We start from the raw sequence: 18306 nt of genomic DNA, 5'->3' as shown, positions 1-18306 counted from the left end.
GATAGATAGATAGATAGATAGATAGATAGATAGATTTCATAAAATAAAACCATGACAAAGCTACAAACCACAGGAATCCCTCTGGCAGGGGCGAAGCAAAGGTGGATATTGAAGAGTTTTGTATTAATAGGGTTTTTTGTTACAGTGTCAGTTTTATCAGTCTAATTTCAGTCTTTTTTAACAAGTAGTAGCTTGCACCCCTGCCCTATTATTTGTCCATACAAAGGAACCAGAGCCAGGAAAAAAGCAGAAGAATAGCAAAAAAGTTGCACAGAAGGAAAAGGGCAGTTACACTGCAATGCTTTCTTTTTAGAATGCCTCATGTCTTTCGTTCTTCCCTCCCAACGCAACCATAGATCTGATAGAGTTGGGTTACAGTGACAGCAGTGACATTAAGATTTGTAATCCCATGCAAGTAGCACGATCTGTGAAATTGTCAGTGAGAGGAAGGGAAGAAGGAAAGGGGAGTGTTGTAGAGAGATTGGAAGCGAGCCCTGGTGGCACCTTTAAAGTAAAGCCTGGCGATCGTCTTTAAATGTGTGGGAATGTGAATTGTTCAGGTGTGTTGGATTTATCTTACCAAGAAACTTGACCAGGTGCAATGAGACGATAACATAAGCTGAATAAAGCATTACAGATTTTTGCTAGAGGTAGTCTGCTAATAGACCCAATCACAATGTTTGTTTACAATAACTTCCAGGTAAAGCAAAACTGAGCAAAAGAGGACGAGGAACAAGTGGATATACTCTCATCTCATTCATCTAAAATACATGTTTGATGCTTTCATGTGTCAACACTTTGACTAACGTTAGGTTGGAGACCTAATTTACCTGTTCGGCCACAGACTTCCGATTCCACATACAGTATCTCCACAATTGAAATCAATGGCCAGATGTGTACCCGGAAGTGATTGTTGTGTTAGCGCAACGTCACAGTGATTCAGTCTATCGTTTTCCAGTGCATTTGAAGCTTTTGGAACCAGAGGCAATCACAGCATAGCAAACAGTGCCATCACTATGCGTATCACCACAGCCCTTCAAAGTTGTTCTAATACTTACCTGAATCTGTCTTATTGCGATTAGAGTTGTGTCTGTCTTTCTTTCTCCCTGCTCATCTATCTGCTAGTCTGTCAAAGAACCTGCTCGATCGTGGGGGTTTTTTTGCACTTGGAATGCAAACATTAGCGGTCTTGTTAGCTAATGTAAATCTTTGAAGCACTACAGCAGTCAGTGTTTCAGCCCAGAATGACAGAGAGTCAGCTCGAGAGGCTCAGCTACAAAATACCTATTTTTCATTTGAAAGTGCGATGGGAATTTTTTAAAGCACTTATGTATATCAGTTATACAAAATAGTTCCCTGAAAGATCCAATCAGCCAAGCCCTAATGCAATGGTTTGAGCCAATCAGTGCTCTCTGACGGCTGAGCTGTAAAAACTGACCTGAGCTCAGTTCCAGAGAAGAGGACAGAGGAAACCAACCAAACAACCAATCAGCAATCAGCTCTCACTGGCATGGCCGGCCAAGAAGCCAACCGGTGCGCAGCAGCCACTTTCACTCTGGCACCTTTCAAACAACACGTTAAATTCAATCCCCGTCTATTTTTTTTGTGTGAAAACCCACACGTTATTTAGATGAAAAATACTTCATTTTGATTCCCAATAATATAATATTTGGACAAAAAGTCCTAACTACACTGTACAAAGAGTATTGTAGAGTTTGCAAACCAAAGTAGTTGTAAAGTTCTGTCCACACATTAAGCAAAGTATGGAAAGACAAGGCACCCTCTCCCCAAAAGCAGTCTGGGAAGAAGACCTCCCTTGCCCACTTGGAACCAGGTTGACTTTTGGGCCAGATTGCTTTCAGGTGGGGGTGGGGGGACGGGGACGTGACACCCCCCTATCTGTAAGTACCAGAGTGAGAAGAGACTGGGTGAGAGGAGGAGAAGGAGGAGGAAGAGGAGGAGCAGGAAGAGGGGAAGACAGCTACAAACAAAATACAGACACACAGAAAGGGACGGACATACAGACAAAAACAAAGACAGAAAAAATAGAGAAACAGACAGACAAACAGACAGATGGATAGTGTGACACAGACCAACAAGAGCCAACGTACAAACGCATGACCTGACACAACCTGGGGAAGGAGACAGTAACACAACAACAACAAAATAACAACAACAGCAACAGCACGCATCACACACGGACCCGCACTGTGAACTTTAACCTTTACTCCCACTCTGACCCCATGACCTGTTGTCCCTGCTGGTTACAACATACTGTAGGTGTAAAGAGGGAAGGCATATCTCTTTCAAACACACAGTAAACGGTAAATAGAAGCATGCAGTTAGTCACAGTCATGCTCGCGCACTCACACAGTGTTGTTTTTGATTAATAAACTCACTTATGGAACAAGTAATAAACTAAAAAGTATTATCTTCATCAATCACAGTATATTATGCCTTTACAGAGAATATGATGTGTAACTATGGTATTTTATTTGTGTCACATTTCTGAGCTTGAGATAAGACATGAGCACAGAAATAGAATTTTTCGAAGCACATACACTGACCAAAATTATAAATACAACACTTTTGTTTTCGCCCCCTTTTTTCCTGAGCTGAAATCAAAGCTCTAAGACTTTTACCATGTACACAAAAGGCCTTATTCTCTCAAATATTGTTCACAAATCCCGTCTAAATCTGTGTTAGTGAGCACTTCTTCTTTGCTGATAAAATCCATCCACCTCAAAGGTATGGCATGCCAAGATGTTGATTAGACAGTATGATTATTGGACAGGTGTGCCTAAGGCTGACCACAATGAAAAGCCACTAAAAATCAGCATTTGCCTCACGCAGTGCAACACATCTCCTTTGCATAGAGTTGATCAGGTTGATGATTGTGGCCTGTGGAATTTTGCTCCACTCTCCTTCAATGGCTGTGTAAAGTTTCTGGATATTGGCAGGACCTGGAACACGACGGCGTATACGCCGATCCAGAGCATCCCAAACATGCTCAATGGGTGACATGTCCGGTGAATATGCTGGCCATGCAAGAACTGGGAAGTTTTCCGCTTCCAGAAGGTCTGACTTCTACCATATCAGCAGATCAATCACGTATTGCACAGCAGGCTATGGTGCAGGTAGATTATTTTCTGAAATATAGTGACTTTATTCTTGTATTCTGTATTTATTGCTCCACAATCTGAAATATTACCGTCCAGGGGATTGTTAATAAAGTAGAATGAATAATGTATCATTGAGGGGACAACGATCACATGTATCTTTAAGGAGGTTACTTCCCGACAAAAGATGCAAAAGTGAAGGAGAGAGTATGCTGACTATGATGTGTCCTGACCATGTGTCCTGTGTCCTGATATAAATAGAAAAGTTGATCCAAAAGAAAATAAATAGTTGAAAGTAATACAGAATGTCTGAGAGCCTTACTGCAATATTTTTCCATTGTGTTTTTCCATTTGGATTGTAATCGGTTTGCGTTTACATAAAAGAATGCCGTAAATGAAGTGTTTAATGTTCAACATTTTCAGGGGGTCGACCCCCAGACCCCTGCATCATAAGTCACCATAAAAATTTTAAAACAAAACCTTGGCCTTTGGGTTGCCAGGTCAGTTGTGATTAGGCCAAATGTCAATGCAATCTAGCTTACATCAACACACTGGAAGCTAAAATGTACATACACTGGTTATTAAGCCAATTGCTGCTTTGCATTGCATTCAGTTTCATTAAACGGGTCCGGGCTATGCCCCAAACCTCCTCAAGTCCTAGAAACGCTTCTGGCCTCTCGATCTACAATGTTGACATCAGCAAACCACTCACCCACACGGCGCAATGCATGCTGTCTGCCATCTGCCCTGTGCAGTGAAAACAAGGATTCAGCCGTAAAGAGAACACCTCTCCAAAGTGCCAGACGCCATTGATTGTGAGCATTTGCCCACTCAAATCAGTTACGACGACGAACTGCAGTCAGGTCAAGACCCCAATGAGGACAACGAGCATGCAGATCAGCTTCCCTAAGACTGTTTCTGACAGTTTGTGCAGAAATTCTTTGGTTATGCAAATCGATTGTTGCTGTCTGGGTGGCTGCTTTCAGACGATCTTGGCGGTGAAGATGCTGGATGTGGAGGTCCTAGGCTGGTGGTTACAAGTGGTTTGCGGTTGTGAGGCCAGTTAGATGTACTGCCAAATTCTCTGAAAGTTCTTTGGAGATGGCTTATGGTAGAGAAATTAACATTTAATTCACGGGCAACATCTCTGGGGGACATTCTTGCAGTCAAAATGCCAATTGCACACTCCCTCAAAACTTGTGACATCTGAGGCATTGTGCTGTGTGATAAAACTGCACATTTTAGAGTGATCTTTTAATGTGGCCAGCCTAAGGCACACCTGTGCAATAATCACACTGTCTAATCAGTATCTTAATATGCCCCACCTGTGAGGTGGATGGATTATCACGGCAAAAGAGAAGTGCTCACTACCACAGATTTAGACAGAGTTTTCAACAATATTAGAGAGAAATAAGCCTTTTGTGTATGTAGAAAAAGTCTTAGATCTTTGATTTCAGCTCATGAAAAATGGGGTCAAAAACAAAAGTGTTAAATTTTGTTCAGTATAATAGAGAAATCCTCATGCAAAGAATAATTGGGTTTGAGCACAGAACCTCTCTTCTGTGTTGATTAATGTATTTGTAATATTTGTAATATAGCATGTTTGCTATAGTCCACATCCATATAAGCACAAAACAGTAATTACTTTCTCTGTTGTACTAACTTGCTCTCTAAATGTAAATGTTCTGTTCACTCTCAAGTTTGCTTGCAAGCTCGTTCAACCTGGGTTTTAGTGTGCTACAATTTTAGCCAAGTGTAGAATTAGAGTAGTAATTTGTGATCGGCTATTTTGCCACCAATCAAATCGCTGGATCAGTATCAGGATCGGATTATCACCAGGGAAGTAAGGCTTGGCAACACCAGAAAATGGCACAACATAATTTATTTGTGCCTAATATTTGGTTCAAGAAGCTTAATGATGTAATAATAAGATAATAATTCTGTGCTGTTGAAATGTCAACATTAACAGGCTCATGGGAGAGCACTGACATAATGTAACTGGATGAAGCAGGCACACACGTAACTAGTTTACACAGTTTTGGTTGAATAAATCAAATAAACCTTTATAAATAATAATGATTTGATAATAATGACAAAAAGGTAATGCTAATTTCTCAACAAAAAACATACTTGTAAAAGTCTTTTTTTTGTGTGCAGTACATTGCAGTATGTACTGCAATGCTTATAATTAGCTGCGTGCCACATTAATTTGACAAGACTAGCATTAATGAAATTGTATTAATGAAGTGAGCTAATAATAGCTTAATGAAAACCATTGATAATAGGCAGTGAAAACATAACCTACATACAGTAGACCGATGCACTCTTTTTTATTGTGTACATTATTTCAATTATTATAATAATCCCTTAATAGGAGGATAAATTCATATTAAATATGATCAAAACATTAGTGTTAAATAAAATGGACGTCAATGCTCAGGGGTCAAGCCTTTTGTAGTGTATGGACAAAATACACACACACACACGCATACATACACCGTGCATATGCCCCCCCCCACCTCCCACCCTACACACCACCATTATTCACCTTATAATGCCACACTTAAAAGCTTTACAATAACAAGCAACCTGCATGCACCTTTATACATTCAACCTGTGTGTATGTGTGTGTGTGTGTGTGTGTGTGTGTGTGTGTGTGTGATGTCTGTTGTGGGGTTTTATATTGTCTGGCCTGATCTGTATGATGTTTCTGGGGTGGGAACTGTTTTCTTTACAACTTTGTCACTTGATTGATTTTGGTATCCCTCTCTTGTCTTCTAATCTACTCCGCTCCACTCATGTCAATGCCCTACCATGCCTAAAGGATATGTACACCAGGCGTTAGGCTAGGAGAATCATTAAAGATCCAAACCACAGCCTTTTGTCTTTGTTGAAGTCGGTAAGAAGGTACCAGATAAAGGCTAGCACTGATGTAATTAAAATTCAGTGGAATTTTACCCTTATATTATTTTATGTCACAAATAAAATTAATCTATTGATGTATTGATGGATTGATTGATATATTATTCTGTGCATGTGCTGTATGCTCTTTTCCCTCCTGTGAAATTCAACCATTTTTCTCTTCTCCTATTTTGCTGCAGATGGATAAAAGCACTAACGTATTGAATTAAATCAAATTGATTCAGCCCAATAAGATATTATTACGCAATAACCAAGTATTTTAGTTGGTCTAGTCTAGTCTAATTAAATCTATTTTGGTCTAATCTTATCTAATCTAAGTTTTCTTTAATTGGACATATTTTAGTCCAGTCTAGTCTACGAAAATGTAATCTATAGTCTGGTCTAATGAGGTTCATTCTAATTTTTCTAAATTATTGTAATGTAATTAAGTCCGATCTAGTCTAATCTAATTTGATGTAATCTATTTATGCCTAATATAATATAATCTGATTGAATCTAATCTAAATTAATTTCATATAATATAGTTTACTCTTATCTAACTGAATCTAGTCTAGTATAGTTTTATTAAGCCCAACCAAGCAAAGTTTGAATCTAATCTAATGTAGTTACATCTAAACTGATCGATTTGCATATGCTCTGGTTTAAGATATATTCTCTAGTCTAGTTAAATTTTAGTCTAATATAATCTTTTCTAATTAGTTTTAATATACCCTAATGAAGTGTAATCTAATCTGATCAGTTTGTCAGTTCAGTACAGTTTCCCAGTGAGTGGAGTTTGTATAACTGGCTGCTTGGTGCACTGTGTGGAAGTGTTACCTCTGCGTTTCTACGGTTTGATCCAGGACGAGGTGGAGTTAACACTGAGCTTCTGCTGTAACAGAGGCCCCTCCGTTTTGTACCAATCCTCTCCCAGGGAGGATGTCACACTGCTGGACTCTGAGCCATCTGTGTGTGGGTGTGTATTTTGCAGTGTGTGTTTGTGAGTCAGGGGAAACAGCACGTGTACAAAGGAGTGTATAGGGTTTTAAAGGTGAAAGGTCAGGGGTTGTATTTGGAAACAAAATGCATTGTTTTAGTGTTAGCAGGTGAAGGCAAGGCAAGGTGATAGCAGGAAAATGTGGAGGAAAAATGAATGGAAGTTGAGGAAAACCAAGAGGACAGACAGCGAGCAAGGGAGTGATTAAATTGGAAGGGAAAATAGAGGGAGAAGAAAAAGCAGTAGGAGAATAGGGCGAAGAAAAAAATGGAAAGTCAAAGGAGGAGATGGGCAAAAAACAAATGTGTGAACAGAAATGAGTCACAATAGAGTGTGGGGAGGAGAGAGAGAGGGAGAATGAAGTGTTAATGAATTTTAGCATAGAAAAGAGAGAAAACGAAACTATGGAGCAACAGAGTGACAGAATGAGAAAGAGAGACACAGAGCACAACAATGAAGTAGTCTGATGTGATGACTGAGAACAGAGTGACATTCATCTGATCTGGCTGTCCTGCCAGATCAGATTAAAATATTGCACATTTATATAAGAAAAGTTTCATTTCGAAACAAGACATCCAGAAACAGACTTAAACATTTATACCATTCAAATGTTGCAAAAAAGTAAGTGCATGATGTTAGTACTTTAAAGGATGAGGCTGGAGATATTTTTTATTTCTATTTTTGTCAAACAAATTCCACGAAAAGACCCAAATTAACAATGTATCTACTAACAAGTATTGTTAGATCTGATAAATATTTTTCCTCTATCAATTAAAATCACATCAATGTTACACAGGGTGACATGTTTTTAAAAATTGCTTAGCCTTTTTAACAGCTCAGTAAGGCGTTATTATGCACAGCATTGCTTTGAGCTAAATGCTAATATCAGCATGATTTGATGAGGCCACCTTAGTAAACATATGTAATTTAATCCTTTTGAACAAACATCTGATGGTAGTCTTTATTTCTTTGTTTCATGGGATTTGTTGAAACAATAATACTGTAAAAACTAATAGTTTAACATCACTGTTATCTGTATCCTAATACCTATCTGTTTCAAATATTAGCTTACATGTAACATTATCATCCCAATAAAGGACAGTGTTTTGAAATGAAACAGTTTAGCTGTATGTACACAAAGAACTGTATCAGCTGATGAACATAGAATACAGCGGCCACAGGTGACCAATGTTATCCTGCATGTAGTGCTGCTGTGTGACTGTCAACCCACCTCAGTAAGGAATCATCTGCACAATCTGAATATTACATTATTTGAGCACAGTTTGCAAAACAAGCTGTCAGGAATACGTCTGTGTTACAGGACAGTAAATCCAATCCCTTTAACATCAGCAAATATGGCAGTGCTGCAGCAACCTCTGCAGGACCTCTGCAGTACAGATGCAGGATAAGGGCATGAAGGGGACTTCTTCTGCTACAGCTGTAGTTTAAAGGTGTAAATAAGAAGAGTGGTTGGATTAAATATCAATGCCATTGATTGGGCATTGATATGTTTTTTGTGCCACAGGAGCGAGCTCTTCATGTTGAATGGTCTGAAGGTCTGAAGGAAGTGAGCATAGTGGTCATGCTGAGCTGTCACACAAAATGGGAGGGGGGGGGTGGGGATTGTAATAGGTTTGTGATTTTGTTGGGTCTTAGTTTAAGGTTTGCATAAAGCCCTCTTAAGTCTTTATTTTAAATTACAATTATTGGCTACATATTTTTCCGTGTCTGTATGGTGCTTTTGTGTTACTTTGGGGAAGGGGGGGGGGGGGGGGGGGGGGGGGGGGGTCCCAATACCATGAACACCTTTATATAGTATGGTGTTCCACCATCTGTATGTTTGTGTATGTATATGTATGCTTGGAATATATGTGTCTGAGTGTTACAAGATTTTTGCACACTACACACACTGTCAGCACATATCATTCAGGTCCATGCATCGAGTGACAGCCCACTGCTGTCACTCAAGTACCACCCTACCCCCGCTCCTCCTCCTCCTCCCCCCTCAATCCTCCTCCTCCCCCCCTCCTCCCTCCTACCTTTCCGAACGTTCCCGTCTGTCGTGCGCTGAAACTCCCCGGCGCTCAGCAGGAAGCAGGCCCGGTCATGCGGGTAGCGCTCGCGGCTGGTGGTGGAGCCAAGGCCCCCGGTGGCCGGACTACGCTCGTCTCCAAGGACCTGGTCAATGGTGGGGCAGTCCTCATTGGCCAGGGCCGCATTAGCTGCTGCATCGCCATTCTGCTTGGAATCTGGGCGAAGGGAATGAAGTAATGAAGAAAAAATAGTGGTAGAAACAGCAGCAGAGGGGGAGGCGACAGATAAGAGAGAGGAAGGAAATTGAATAAAGACGGAAAGGAGAGAAGAAAGGAAAGTCGTGGTGAGAGGGTGAATGCAAAGAGCAGAGGAAACATGGCAAGGACATGACAGGAGTAAAGAAAAAAGAAAGGGTTAGAAAAACAGTGTGAAAGAAATAAGGAGAGGAAACCAGTCATGGAAAGGAATGAGGAAATGGTGAGAGAGGAGAGGAAACATGGAAAGGACACAAAAGGAAAAAAATAATAGAGGAAGGCATCAGAGAAAAGAGAAGAGGAAAAGAGACATGGAAAGGAAATGGGAGAGGGTGAGAGAGACGAGGATAGAAGAGGAAAGAAAACATGGAGAGGACATGAAAGGAAGACGGGTCAAGTAAAGGATCAGAGAAATGAGGAGAAAAGAGGAGAGGAAAGGGGACGTGAAAAGGAAATGGAATAAGAAGGTGAGAGGGGAGTAAATAGGAAACATGGAAAAGAGAGGATACAGAAAATATCAAGAGAAGATAAAACAAAAAAGAAAACAGAAAAACAAGACAGAATGTCAAAGCAATGTGAAAGAAGGATGGGGAGATGAGAGAGATTGAGGAGGAGGAGGGGAGGTAGAAGAAGAATAGATTAATGATCGGGAGAGGAGGAGTGTGCAGGGGTGGACCCATTGAAAGAAACAGGGAAGGTAAGGTTGAGAGCATAAAAGCAATAAAAATGAAGAAATGGAGATAAGAGGAGAGATGGTGAGGAGCAAGTCAGAGGAGGACAAGGAGATAGGATTTGGACATGAGATGAGAAACACAAAAAAATGATGAGGAGGTAAAAAAAAAGAGGGTAAAGAGAGGATGAAGAAATGATGGAAGAGAGAGGGAAAGAGGATGGGGAGTGTAAAGGAACATTAGTGCCTTGTGATAGCTATCCTGATCACATGACCAACACACTGCAGCAGAGTAGGCTGTAGACACACACACACACACACACACACACACACACTTTAGCACTACCGAGAGGGACTAAACAGAGGAGTGGGAGAACATACTACAGTACAGCACTCACACACAAACACATACACGCACACACAATAAAAGGAGATGGCTACAGGGTGTGTAGTGTTAGTAGCTTTCAACACAGCTGTCAAATCTAATCTGATATGATTTACTGCTCACAAGTTACAGATACAGGCCAGAGGGGTGGACACACACACACACACACACACACACACACACGTTTGCACACAATAAACTGGTAACAAGACTTAGGGTTGGGGGTTATTCTGGAAAAGAACGTGCTCGTACAACATGTTGTCCGACCATGTCAGAAATCAAAAGTGTTTTGTCGTTGTTCTTACCGGCCACACTGGAAAGAAAAAGTCAGCTGTCATAGAGATGAGATATTAAATATGGGATATGGGATGACATGGAGTTCTGGAAGAAAATTGAAAACTATTTCAATATTCAAAAGAATCACGTAATTAAATTGGAAGCAAAAGGTATTATTCTTAATTATGATAACAAAAACAAACCAATACATAGGATTGTCAACCTATTCATTTTACATGTAAAAGCTTTTACTCACTTCAGAAATGAATTTGGGATTTTTTTTAGGAAATAGGAAAAGTATTTATATAGCTAGGAAATGTAATTATATCGTCTACATTCCATTTGACCATTTCTTTATACTGTATTTTCTGTATTTTGTACATTTTTTCTTTTTGTATGCGTGTATTGAAGTGCCTTTCTTCTTCAGTTTTATTTTTTTAATAATTAAGTAAGGTTGTAATATTCATTGTTTTGAAATTAATATCTTTTTGGTATGGTTTGTAAGTATGATGCAAACATTTAAACACTATTTTTAAAAGTATGCAAATAAAAAAATATATAGCAAATAAAGGATATGGGATGACAGCTACAATACAGTAAAATGTTTTGGACACTCTGGCTCCATACTGTCAAGATTCATAAAAGTTGATGTCAAAGATTTGATGTCAAAGTTCATAAAATTCAAATAACGCATAAAAGTAGAGGTTAGCAGTTTGTCAATGTTGAGATTACAGCAGGAAAAAAAACATTGTGCCATTGATGCTGGGGTTTGTTCAGCGAGACTTAACATTTTCCCATTTTTAGTGCGAGATTCTAAACATACAAACATATGATATGCATCAATGCATATGTAAAGTTTAAGTGCTCAAACACATTCACTTACTCAGACTCACACACACACACACACACACACACACACACACACACACACACACACACACACACACACACACACACACACACACACACACACACACACACACACACACACACACATTTGTGAATGAGTGCAGATGATGGACATATCAATTAAAACAGCAGAGACGAGAGGACTTAGATGAATGTTTGGAAAGGCAGAACATACTGTAGATTTATATAGACCCAATCCAGGATTATCTGAACATGTCAGCCTTGGTGGTACAGCATCTGGCTGTGAGAGGGAAGAGATGGATTTGTCGAGAGAAAGTAATAAGCTTTCTCGTCCCATCGTAAATTAAAATCTATTTTAGTGTACTCCTCTCTAGGAAGAACGAGGACATGCAGCAAGTTATTTACAGCTTCAAAACCAGTTAGATACACATTTCTGCCATCAACTCAGTACTTGAAATCTGACCTCTGGTCATCAGTTTGATGAGAAAGTGAGAAACGTGGACAGTTTTATATAATCGTTTTTATTAAGGGGACTGAAGTGATTAACTTTAGAATTTGAAAACTCTATAAGTAGGAAAGTACAAAAGAAAAGATGATATATGATACAAAAACAAAGCCTTTCTCAACCAAGGCAAACCACAACCAAAACAAAATACACAAACATGTCCCATGATGTCCACTGCGCAACCACAGGACATGTTTCAACACTCAAATCAAATTCAAACCTGACTTTCACAAAGCAATTCAAGGACTCTAGATGTCAGTGTTAAGGGGCCAAGAAGTAATATTAGTTCAAATTACATTCATGATTCAGAGGTCTGCTTCATTCACACCGTTCAAATTATTGTTATTATTAACGATTAACCAATTAACAGATTACGTGATTGAAATGAGGCAAATATCTTAATTACTGCTTATGTGTTTGAGTCAATTATAATGCAAAACATTTATCTATAATCTGTTTCCAGCTTCTCAAATGTTAAGGATTTACTGCTTTTCTCTGTGTCAGGTAATGGTTAATTGATAACTTTTGGGTTTTGAGCTGTTATTTGAAGATGTCACCTCAGGCTTTGGTTATGGGCATTTATTCACTATTTTATGACAATGTATGGACTAAAGGTAATCTCTTATAATCTATACAATGTAAAATAATCAAGACTTTTACAGATAGTCACACGTATCCATCACAAGGAGCGTAATCAAAGTTTTACTTCAGGTGAAATATTTGCACAGATCTCTTTTGTCCTCCATGAGCAGATCTGTTGTTGAGTGATTCTCTTGATTCAGTTGACATGAACATATTCCATTTTAAAATGCTTTTGCGGTCTGGGCCTTTACATTTGGATGGTGAATTTGAACTAAAAATATGGTACTTTTAAGGCTTCTTTACATTTTGAAAAATGTTACAGGGTTTTCTTTTTTCCCTCAAATCCACACACTATATGGACTTTCAAGGCCCATTGGAACTCAGTTCTGTTCCAGCACTCACCTGCCCTGTTGATCTCGATGATCTCCTCCTGTGCCAGTGGGCAGTCTCCAGTACCCATCATGCTGCCTGATCCCACCATGCCTGGCCCAAGCACATTGCCCATCAGCCTGTGTGGCGAGGCGGTTGCCATGGCCAGGGCATCTGGCTTGCAGTAGTTGGGGCTGCCGGGCTGTGGCGCTCGGGGGATGTGCTTGTTCCTTTTCTTGGGGAGCTTCTGCTTTGCCATGGCCAGGGAGTAGTACATGCCGAAGTTGTTGACGATGACGGGCACAGGCATGGCGATGGTCAGCACACCAGCCAAGGCGCAGAGGGCACCCACAAGCATTCCTGACCATGTCTCGGGGTACATATCCCCGTAGCCCAGCGTGGTCATGGTGACAACAGCCCACCAGAACCCGATGGGGATATTCTTAAAGTTGGTGTGGGCCGCAGCTGTTGGATCATCTGGGTCGGCACCGATACGTTCGGCATAGTAGATCATGGTAGCAAAGATGAGGACGCCCAGCGCCAGGAAGATGATGAGCAGTAGGAACTCATTAGTGCTCGCCCGCAGAGTGTGCCCCAGGACCCTTAAACCAACAAAGTGGCGAGTCAGCTTGAATATACGCAGGATACGGACAAAGCGCACCACACGCAGGAAGCTCAGCACGTCTTTGGCTGTTTTGGAGGAGAGGCCACTTAGCGCCACCTCTAGGTAAAAGGGCACGATGGCCACAAAGTCTATGATGTTAAGGGCGCTGCGGAAGAACTCTGCCTTGTCAGGGCAGAAGACGACACGCGCCATCACTTCAATGGTGAACCATATGACGCAGACACCCTCCACATATGTCAGCCAGCCATCTGTGACTACCTCATAAACGATCTGCAGAGTAGGGGAAAAACAAAGGGTTAGTTTAATTCATAATGCCTTTACTCATTTATGTACTCTCAAATCTGCCAACTTAGGAAAGCAATGCTAGATCACTGCATCTTCCCTTTTACAATTGCACTTACATCTCTAATACTAAAAAAAACCAATTCACTAAAATTTCACTGTACCTCCTCATGCGTCACATTTCCAAATGTGACGTTCTCTGTTTTGTTGTAGATGGTATTGAAGGCTTCATGGGTCTCCAGGCAGAAGGTGGAGATGGAGAGGAGGATGAAGAAGAGCGAGCCAAACGCCACATACTGCAGAGAGAGAAACAGAGGGGGGTGGTACGATTTTACAATTTACACATCAAGCACACATCATCTCTTTTTATCCCAGGAACACTAAAGAAAACTGTCACATCCGCACACCCACATTTTTCTGGCCCCTAGTTTAAGCCTTCGTCATTACTATTTAGGTATTCATGTGTAGTATGTGTAAAGCAGTGGTTATGGCAACAGGCTGCATATAGGGGGCACCAATAACACATTGAAGAGAGTGGATGAGTGCTGTTAATTCAGTCCCGACTGCTGCAATCCCATTGATAACAGCACAGTCAGAGACATAGAGGGAGGGAGGGAGGGAGGGTTGATGGATGGAGAGTGTAAAAGTAATGAGGTACACAGGGTGTCTGTGTGTGTATGTATGTGTGTGTGTTTGAAAGAGAGAAAGTGAAATTATAGTTACACAGTGACTAGAAAATAAATGGCTATATGGACAATGGAGAAGTAAGGAGATGTATGCATTACTGTTAGCAGGGATATGAAAGCACACTTGTCATGTATCATAGAATGTATGTAGATCTGCCACGCGTAGGTTGAGCAATGTTTTTTCAATCATCATAGGATCAATGACCATCTTTTTGTTGTGGACCACCAATAAATACACACGCACATACACACTCCATAATCCTTGCAACTGGCAAATCATTCATATATTTTATGTAACGTATTATCATTCATTTTCTGTACAGTGTACAGGCGTGTGAAATAAGATTTCATTTTCTCTGCAGCATCCCCCTGCCCCCAACTATTCCTTTCCCTCCCATCTCTCTCTCTCTTTCTCTCTCTCTCTCTCTCTCTCTCTCTCTCTCTCTCTCTCTGTTTCTCCCCCCACCTTCCTGTGCTCCCTGCAGTGTGTGGAATAGCAGTCGTTTTTCTAAATGCTGGGATTGATGTCAATGTTCCTTCACACGTACGCAAATCTCAAGGACTCCTAACGTTATTTAGACTTGTTTTTTAAACCCTTTTTCTTCCTTTTAACCCTGATGTTTGTTCTCCCCACTGCAGATGCTGAGCTGCCTATATACTGACCACATAAATGTTTCACTATTAGTACATATTTTAGCTTCTTTGGAAACTTTGAAGGACAGGTTGATGCAAAGAAGCAGCCCACCAAAGCTAGTTGGGATATCATGGTGGGGAAAGCATAGTTACATATTTACAGTAGACACAACACATGCAGTAGAAAATGTGAGTTCTAAAACTATTGTTTCAGCGTCCTGTCTAAACCCAGCATCAGTCAGACCCAGAATCAGATATGGAGTCTGTTGTGCACCAAAATCAGCAGACGTATCAGAATGGTAGGTGTAGTTAGCATCTTTTATTGTTCATGTTGTTTGTTAGCTTGTAACTGGCAGTGGCTGACAGCGACGTTGGCCGTTTGCTGTCGCTCTCTGTACTGACAGGTCGCTCTGTGCTGGAGTTTTCAGGTTTATTTGTTGGCTTTGCTGTATTAAACAGTGATTGGTTTACGCATTAGTGAATAATCAAGCTTGCCCAAGACACATGTGAATCTCTGATTTTAGGGAAGTGCACAGACGTCTCCCCTCCAGGAGAGGACTGTGAAAGCACCTTTCTGGTCACAAGCTTTACACAGAGAAAAGTTAGTATAATCAAGGTTAGACATTTTAAGGGACATAAAAATGAATGGTGAATCCACTGCACGGATATAGCACTTTTCTAGTCTAAGCGACCGCTCAAAGTGCTCTACAATACAGGCACCATTTACCCCATTCACACACACAGTCATACACTGGCAGCCTAGGCTACCACACAAGGTGCCACCTGCTCATAAGATAAACATTCATGCACATATTCACACACCAATGACACAGCCATCTGGAGCACTTTGGGGTTCAGTATCTTGCCCAAGGATACTTCGACATGTAGAGAACAAGGGCCAGGGATCGAACCACCGACTGCCAAATTGGCAGACGACCTCTATACCTCCTGCGCATGTAGAAGAAAAAAACAGTGACTGAGAAATTGGGATCTTAAAAGAAAGCTCAACATTTTAGGAAATTCGCTTTATACTTTTATTATCTCTTTTTGCAGAGTTAGAAGAGAAGATTCATATAATTTTCACCTCTGTATGGTTAACATAAAGCTACAGCCAGGAGCTGGTTAGCTTAGCTTAGCAAAAGAAAGACGTGATACTGGAAACAGCTAAAACAGCCTGTCTCTGTTCAAAGTTAACAAAATGTAACAATCCCAAAGCTCATTATATCTTGTTTGTCTCCAATAATAATAATAATAATACTATTTTATACATAAGATGCAGCTTAGAGTGTAATGAAATAAAAAGTGAAAGAGATTAAAAAAACAGTCAAAAATGATGACAATATAAAATCAAGGTTAAAAAGTAAGTTGTTGCACATTGAACATTATATAACATATACACACGAGTGCAGGTTGTTTCACAGTTTATGTCAAGAAAAAAAGGGCTCTCCATAGTTCTTTGACTTAACAGTCGGTACATTGAAGCTATTTTTGACCGAAGGCTGGAGCTAAGTAGCGAGAGACAGTCAACTAAGTGGGTGGTGATTCATTATAAAAGAGACAGGCAACCAGTGTGAAGATGTGATCTGTGTTTTGGTTAGGACTCTAATTTGAGTGCTGGCATTATGTGCCAGCAAAAGTATGTTCAAGTGCAAGATTTGGTCTGGCTTTTGTTATATTTCTTAAGTCGAAAAATATTTTTCTTTAAAGTGCACATATGAAAAATCACCTTTTTCTGGGATTTGGGGTGTTATTTTGTGTCTCTGGTGCTTCCAGATGCATACAAACTACTTTATCCATGCTATTTTGAGTGAGATACAGATTTCTAAATGTCCTCTGCCTTCAGTCTCCGGGTGAGTTGATCAAAATCTGCACGGCTTTCTACGTCACTAGCCGAGATGAGGTGGCTAACCGTAGCACATGCTAGCTCGAGCATGCTAGTTCGTTCTCACTGGAAAAACACTTCTACAACACACACTAGTTTAGCATAATCTACAACAAGAACTACTTCCATTTTCCTGTTCTGCAGGTATTCTACAAGTGTGCCCTTGTTTAGAAGAAGTCTCCTAGCTGAACCTGCCTTGTACTGACCAAAGTTGGAGAAAGAGTTATCTAGCTGATGGGATCTTACCGAGCTACTGAGCATGTGCAACTCCCAACAAACATAATATAGAAGTTAAATGTCTTACTCTGTAGCTAAAACAGAGACCTAAACATATAGGGTGAAAACAGGATCTACAGCAATGTGTGGTACAACAAAAATATGGTGTTTTTAAAAAAAAGAAACCATGTAATCCTATTCTGGTACAACCTCAAAATACAACTAGAACTGCAAGCAGTTATGACGGGGTCCAAGCCTCCCCGTGCAAGTCGGCCCCAACGACCCAAAACGAAAACGGTGGGGAGGCAAATGTCAGGAAATATCGAGAGGTGCATGTAACAGTATGGATTAATAGCACAATGACCCCGAAAAATTCTGGGTTCCTAGGCAAAACAAAACCTTCTGTAAACAACAAAGACGTCAGCAGACAGTTAGCTTTTAGCTCCAAAAGACAGTTTGTTTCTACTAGTTATATTATTAAATTACAAAGCTATGAACCAGAAGTGCCGTTTGGCGTCATATATGACGCACTCAACCTCAGAAGGGATAAAAAGGCCCAAAATGGTCTTCGTTGATTATAGTGCCCCCTAAAGGCCTATATTTACCAAATTTGGTACAGAGCCTTGCTTTCAGGGTCTGATTGAACCTGCTTTGCAAGTTGTAAGGCCCCATAACATTTTAACCTTCTTTGATTCAGCCCCAATAATTTTACTCTATAATCAGACTGCTAAACAATGTAGACTATTAGGGTTGGTGGGTGCTACAGATAAATAAAATTGTGCTGTTTGCATAGCTATGAAATTTCACACAAAAATAATTTAGCAATGTGGGAGCATGTAAAGTGAGAATTGACTCGATAAATTGGACTTTTAATGTTCCATCATTTTTATTATTAATTACATCGTAGTTGCGCCCAAACCCAGCAACCTACTTACAGTAAGAAAATATCAAACCAGTCAAGTACATACATGTATAAGTGTGTGTGTGTGTGTGTGTGTGTGTGTGTGTGTGTGTGTGTGT

General features: G+C 40.3%; 1 protein-coding gene across 7 annotated transcripts in view; it reads right to left on the bottom strand.

Moving 5' to 3' along the window:
* LOC116702807 (potassium voltage-gated channel subfamily C member 1) overlaps nucleotides 1–18306 on the bottom strand; it is a 112165-nt gene that overhangs the window by 39101 nt on the left and 54758 nt on the right. For 5 of the 7 annotated variants that reach the window (XR_004335258.1, XR_004335256.1, XR_004335257.1 and 2 more), the window contains exons 2-4: nucleotides 14034–14165; nucleotides 12996–13857; nucleotides 9057–9266 (exon numbers count right to left, since the gene is read on the bottom strand). Coding sequence is in view for 4 of the 7 variants with exons in the window: in XM_032537280.1 (XP_032393171.1) it covers nucleotides 9057–9266; nucleotides 12996–13857; nucleotides 14034–14165 (1204 nt within the window). In the remaining 3 variants the exon portion in view is untranslated. Of the gene's footprint in view, nucleotides 1–6713; nucleotides 6987–7826; nucleotides 8456–9056; nucleotides 9267–12995; nucleotides 13858–14033; nucleotides 14166–18306 lie in introns of those variants that run through there. The other 2 variants (XM_032537283.1, XM_032537281.1) reach the window with 2 other exon arrangements.

The sequence above is a fragment of the Etheostoma spectabile genome, chromosome 15 (assembly GCF_008692095.1).
Source record: "Etheostoma spectabile isolate EspeVRDwgs_2016 chromosome 15, UIUC_Espe_1.0, whole genome shotgun sequence".
Classification (NCBI taxonomy): domain Eukaryota; kingdom Metazoa; phylum Chordata; class Actinopteri; order Perciformes; family Percidae; genus Etheostoma; species Etheostoma spectabile.
This window is presented reverse-complemented; position numbering and strand designations above follow the sequence as displayed.